Genomic DNA, 6,830 nt, shown 5'->3' with positions numbered 1-6,830 from the left:
ATGGAAGGTGCCCTTAGAACCGATGTTCCTCACCTCCTGCTGGAATCTTTTAATTTCTTTTTAAGCACTGGATTCACCGCCCCAGGGAATTGTGCCAATATAGAGACACATTGTACAATTAAAATGTATAATTAGCCTGGCTGGCGTAGCTCAGTGTGAGCATCGACCTATGAACTGGAGGTCACGGTTCAATTTCAGGTTGGGGCACATGCTTGAGTTGTGGGTTCGATCCCCAATGTGGGCATGGAGGAGCGAAAACCCTTGCATCAAAGGGTTGCCAGTTCAATTCCTGGTCAGAGCACATATGGGAGGCAAGCAATCGATGTTTCTTTCTTTTTTTTAAATTTTTTTTTTTTAAATTGATTTCAGAGAGGAAGGGAGAGGAGGAAGAGAGAGGTAGAAACATCAATGAGAGTGAATCATTGATCGGCTGTCTCCTGCACGCCTCCTGTTGGGGATCGAGTCCACACCCAGGCATGTGCCCTTGACCAGAATTGAACGTGGGACTCTTCAGTCCACAGGCCCGACGCTCTATCCACTGAGCAAAACTGGCTAAGGCCAATCGATGTTTCTCACATCAAAGTTTCGCTCTCTCTAAAAAAATTTTAAAAATCAATAAAAACATATCTTCAGGTGAGGATTAAAAACAAAAAATGATACAAACATCAAACTGACCAAAGAAGCTCCTGGGCAGAGGAGGACAGCAATAGCAACAGCAGGGTTTCAGGGTGGGCTTTTGCTTTATGTGCACTATCAGAAGTTTTTATAAGAAATGTGTACTTGTGTATTACCTTTGTGACAAAAAGAAAACTAAAAAGAAATTTAAACCATGGGGACAGAGAGGACATTCCTAATCCTCAACAACAGGGAAAAAATGCCCTTGATCTCTAGAAGTTTCTAGAAAGAACTAGTTTACCCTTCCATGAATAGTTCCTCTCTGCATCTCCATCCAAGCTTATGGCAACACTCAAATATGGGTTTGTTGACAGGTGGGTGGGTAAACAAATGCACAAATGAGTGACTATATAGCATTTTATGACAAGATGCTCTGCAAATCCACAAACAATAGCAAGAATGCATGACAGAGATCTCCAATAACATCCTATTGCTGATTTCTATTTGAAAATGGTAACATTGCCGAAACCGGTTTGGCTCAGTGGATGGAGCATCGGCCTGCGGACTGAAGGGTCCCGGGTTCGATTCCGGTCAGGGGCGTGTGCCTTGGTTGCGGGCACATCCCCAGTGGGGAGTGTGCAGGAGGCAGCTGGTCGATGTTTCTCTCTCGTCGATGTTTCTAACTCTCTGTCTCTCTCCCTTCCTCTCTGTAGAAAAATCAATAAAATATATTTAAAAAAAATGGTAACATGGCATTTAGGTGCTCTTCCCTTAAAACTAACTGAAATCAATCAGAAGAATAAAATAAATTAAAAATAAATTTAAAAAGCTTAGTCAATGGCCACAGTCTCAAACCACAAACTGGAGAAAACAGCTGCCAAATCTATGAAAACCTGGAACAGAGGGAGTATACCAAAAGCTGCTAGAATTCAAGCATGTAGATGCTCCAAAATTCACGAAGTGTTACAGAGTTCCTCTGATGGGTGCAATGAGAACAAGGGCATGGACAGGCCCAGGAAGTAGTCCTTCCCGGGGAGGAGAAATCAAAGGGGGCCACTTGTGGAGAGCCTGCCTTTATTGTCCAGAATCCAGCCTGCATACTCCCACAGAAATTAAAGGCAGCACAGGCGGACATAAAGATCCCAAAGGATATCAAGAAAAGCGATAAAGCATCAGAAAGATGTAAGAAGTAAACTAGCAGAAGTCAAAAAAAGAAAAAGAAAAAGGAAAACCAATACAGAAGTAAAAGCTATACTAAAAGTACTAAAACACAGTAACAAAGTGCTAAAAGAGATGCACAGAGTACACTAAAGGAAATCACATAAAGTGACAATGCAAAGAAAAACAAGGGACAGGTGATTATAGAAAATATAATAGACATGGAAACAAAGGGTAGCCAACAAATGCATAGCTAGTGTTCTCAAAGGAGAATAGAATGAATGGATGGTAAAAGTAATCAAAGACAAAACAGGGGAGAGAAATAGTCCCTGAAAATAAAAAAGGAAATGAGAATCTTTGCTGAATTAAATTATAAACTAAATTTCAGAATAAATGCCACCATTAATTCTGGTGATGTACTGAACTTCAAAGGATAAAAAACAAACTTACAAAGGTATCAGAAAGAAAGATCAAGTGACTTTAATGTGAAAAAGAAAGCAGGCTTAAGTCCTTCTCAGCCCTTTGCTGTTACCCTCAGCAATCCTCTCAGAAAAGGCTAATTCCCCCACTATATGGTCTCACAGCACCTGTACCCTTCCTTCGTAACATTTACCATAATTGTAATTGGTTGCTATTAATTAGGTAACTATGGACTCTGCCTTATACTGCTTCTCCAGCACCTGGCACATACCTGGTACTCATTGGATGCTCAATAAATATTTGTTGAGTTATTTACCTGATCAAAGACAGTCTTCTCCACAATACAGTCCTGTAGAGGATGAAGAAACTGAGGCGCAGGGAGGTTATCTGACTTGCCCAAGTTATACAACTGGGAAGTAGAGAAACTGGGAGTTGAACTCAGGTCTCTGAATGCCCATGGCATTGCTCTGTCCACTGGGCTCTAGCATCATGTGAACCGACCACAAGTTTAGGCACCCCACTTATTCCTTACTTTTGGGTGGCACCAATAAGAAAACTCCTGAAAACAAGATTTGCTTTGCATTTGTTAGGCCATTTCTGCACAGGTGCACACATTATATGAAGATGGTTGCCCAAACTACTCTGAAACAGAGAGAGGCATGAGGTATAGAGACTTATATCCAAAGTGCCTGCTTGGGTTGGTCTGTTCTTACTTTACTAGTTTTGACAACTCTTTATTTTAAAGGAAGTATGAATGATTCATAATAAAGGATAAAATTATAACTTACCTCAGATTACAAAATGTCCATAGTAAATATAGGGAAGGAAATTTTACTTTTATTATTTAAATTAAAATGTAACCCACAGGCACTATCTTCTTCAGAGCTGGTGTTATCTAGTGATTAAACAGCAGTTTTACATACTCCACACACCCATTTTTTTTTTTCAAAGATAGATATAGATTTTTTTGTTTGTTTGTTAATCCTTACCCAAGGGTATTTTTTCACTGATTTTTAGAAAGAATGGAAGGGAAGGGGAGAGACTGAGAGAGAAACATCAGTGTGAAGGAGAGAGACCTCAACTGGTTGCCTCCTACACAAGCCCTGACCAGGTCCTGGGTTCAAGCCTGCAACCAAGGCACGTGCCTTTGACTGGAATTAAACCCAGTACCCTTCAGTCCTCGGGCTGACTATCAGCTAGGGCCAAAGATATATATTTTAATCATATAATAAACTTAAGAATATTTGGCCTGTTTTTTTAAAAATAACTTTATCTCTAAGAAATATTCTTAATAGGCACAAGGACTATAAACACCAATTTTAATTAATAGGGAAAATTGGTCGCCCTAGTCTGAATCCTGCCTCTGCAACTGGATGGTTGGTTGGCAAGTCATTTATCCTGTTTCTTCACACACTTACCCCCAAGGGCGTGAAGTAAATGAAATGGTACATGTAGCCCGGCTGGTGTTGCTCCGTGGTTAAGCATCAACCCATGCACCAATAGGTCGCTAGTTTGATTCCCGGTCAGGGCATATGCCCAGGTTGTGGGCTCCATCCCCAGAAGGAAGCATGCAGGAGGCAGCTGATCAATGATTCTCCCTTTCTCTCTCTCTAAAAATCAATTTAAAAAAAGATATTTAAAATGGTACATGGAAGCTGCCTAGCATATGTTAATGCTAAGAAAAGGTCAATGTGTCTTCCTCCGCTACTGTCTACCAGCCCCCAGGAAAAAAAAAGAAACTAATCGTGAGACTATGGGAAATTGAAATCCCTTTCCAGTTTAAGGACCTTTCATTCATGCCATCTGCCAGGACAATGTAAAGGTTAGCATGAAACCTCTCAATTGCAATCAGCAGGGGGCACGCAGGAGGCAGACAATCAATGATTCCCTCTCATCATTGATGTTTCTATCTCTCTCTCCCTCGCCCTTCCTCTCTGAAATAAAAAAAAATGTATTTTAAAAAATGTGATTCAATATAGTTGAGGGTAATCAATATAATATAATCAATATGAATATACTTTGAACCTGCCAGTCTTTATGTGTAGTCACCATGCTAACACATGTTATAATGATGGTGAAAAAAGAGAAAGGAAAAAAGGAATTACAGTGCTGTCTTTTGCCATTAAAGAAATGGCACTGTCCGGTTTTCAAAACCTAGGAGCACAGAGTGTAAACCAGAGCAGTCGGGCAGTGGCTCCTTCAACCTCTCAGTACCTCGGTTTTCACCTGTGATAGGTTCAAAAATGGACTCTACCTCACCAAGATACTGGGAGGTAAATACATGTAAGAGCCTGAAATAGAGACTCACAGTAACCACTCAAACAATACCAGCTACTATGGAGATAAATGATGATACTCCTTTTGCCAGGCATGACTTAGAAGAAAGGTTGCAACTATGCATATTGGAAAAGTGATAGAAAAGTTAGCTTTTGGGGTCTAAGAAAAGAACAGGATTACTCAGCATCAGAAGAAAATCTACACTGAAAATGTTGATGTTTGTCTTTGAAAAGTAAAGGAAAAGTTTTAAATTTTAGCCTAACCAGATAGAAAACGAGACTGGACACATCAAAAAAAAATAAGCCCCAGAACAAAAGCCATCAAAGGTAGAAGAGCGAAAAGAAAGTCCTTACACATACACAATTTACTATAAGTTAATGTCGAGGTGCAGTGGAAATTCTGGAATGTGACAAATACCTGACTTCTGTGTGGCGTGGTATACACAGCATCGCCAATTCTTCCCTCTTCCTTATGAGCACTGACTTCCGAGGACTCCTTGTTGCTAGATGACAGGTGCGAGTCAGTGTCCTCTTCCTCCCCATAGCCCAGCATTTCAAAGGATGGCAAAGAACTTCTTCCTGTCTCACTCTGCCAATTTGGTCTGTTTTACAACATTAAAGCAGCCACTTACTTCACACTGGTACATGTACATGTATTAAATGCACTGCCTCTGAGCCCCCACCATAAAACTACTTTTACAAAATACATAGACTCTAAAGGATTAAGTCATCCCCTATCCCATCTCTCTACACACTTTTTATAAAATATGTTTTTATTGATTTTTAGAGAGAGGAAGGGAGAGAAAGAGATCGAAACATTGATGAGGGAGAAACATCATCATTGATTGGCTGCCTCTTGAACACCCCCTGCTGGGATCAAGCCTGCAACCTGGGCATGGACCCTGACTGGGAATCCAACAGGTGACCATGGGTGCATGGGTCAACACTCAACCACTCAGCCACACCAGCTGGCTCTCTGCACACTCTTAAAATTTCTTTCTAGTTTTTTACCTAGATTCTTATACTTATCACTGCATACAATACAATCTGCTTCACTGTTAACAAGTTTTTAAAGTCAAAATGTTATAAGGTAAAGACTCAAGTAGTTACACCAGTTTAGTCAGCCATTTCCCTTATCTGGTTTCTCCCTCCCAATTTTACCTGCTACAAATAACCCTGTAATGGACATCTATGTGCAAATAATCTCTTCCGTTTTTAGGATTAATCCTATAAAACAAACCAGATGGCAAACTGCTGAGTCCATGGTATAAACATTTTGTGGGTCTACATGCATACCACACAAGATTATTTCACAAATCATTTCTCTAACCTGTGACTACGTTGGTAATAATATCCTAAAACTTGCCAAAAGAAATTAAATCTCACAATATAAATTTGCATCTTACCGAGACTAGATATTTTTCCATATATCTGTGTGCAAGTCTTAATTCCTCTGTTCATGAACTGTCTGTTCGTGTCCTTTCTCCATTTATCTATTTTGCTTCTAATTTGAAATTAACTTTAAATTAACTTTCTTTTCTTCTAAAATTAAAAGCCTGACTTTGTATTTACTACAAATATTTTTCCTATTCTATTAATTTTTTTAACATACAGATGATTTTTTAAAACTTTCTTTTAAATAGCAGTTTTGATAAGATTGGATATAAGATTTAATAGTCTTATAAAAATCAATGGAAAAAATATCCTTGAGTGAGGATTAACAAAAAAAATATATAATGGGGCTAATGCAGCCTACCCCCAGGGTCAATATTCTTCCTTTCCAAATTTCTTCTGATGGTCTTAGCTGCTTATTTTTCCCAATACATTTTAGAATCTTGTCCTTATATTTAGCTCTTATTCAGCCAAAGTATAATTGCTACCAGGAGAAAAATAGACTATATTCAAATATCTAAACATGGAGTCAAGATTAAAATGTAAAAACCAAAAATATAAACATGTCCCAGGAGGAAATACATGAGCATATATATAATGCTGTATATAATAGGGAAGTTCTTTCTAGATTGGACAATAATGACAGAAAATACAAAGAAAAGGCTGATACATCTTACTACATGAAACATACAGAAATTTGGCATATAAAAATATAAACAAAAACGAAATTGAATAAGCATGACAGATAAAGCAAATCTGGTCATGTATCCCCCACTGCCATCCCACAAGCGCTTAAAACCCTCAGTGCTTCCTGCTTCTAGGGGCGATACCAACCTCAGAACAGAACACTGAGCCCCTGCCCACTCCTTCAGCCCCATTGCAGATGACGCCTCACCTCACTCAAGTTCTCCCAGCCACAAACATCTTCCTTCTGTGCTCACATGTGTCATGCTCCCTCTTCTCTGTCTA

At 39.3% G+C, this 6,830-nt stretch overlaps 1 protein-coding gene across 3 annotated transcripts in view; it reads right to left on the bottom strand.

Moving 5' to 3' along the window:
* The window catches only part of CEP89 (centrosomal protein 89), an 83,550-nt gene that overhangs the window by 62,128 nt on the left and 14,592 nt on the right, over positions 1-6,830 (bottom strand). For all 3 annotated transcript variants that reach the window (XM_014461980.2, XM_014461981.2, XM_023759886.1), the window contains exon 4: positions 4,888-5,071. In XM_014461980.2, the coding sequence (XP_014317466.1) occupies positions 4,888-5,071 (184 nt within the window). The remainder of the gene's footprint in view (positions 1-4,887; positions 5,072-6,830) is intronic.

This window comes from Myotis lucifugus, unplaced genomic scaffold (assembly GCF_000147115.1).
Source record: "Myotis lucifugus unplaced genomic scaffold, Myoluc2.0 scaffold_164, whole genome shotgun sequence".
Classification (NCBI taxonomy): Eukaryota; Metazoa; Chordata; class Mammalia; order Chiroptera; family Vespertilionidae; genus Myotis; species Myotis lucifugus.
This window is presented reverse-complemented; position numbering and strand designations above follow the sequence as displayed.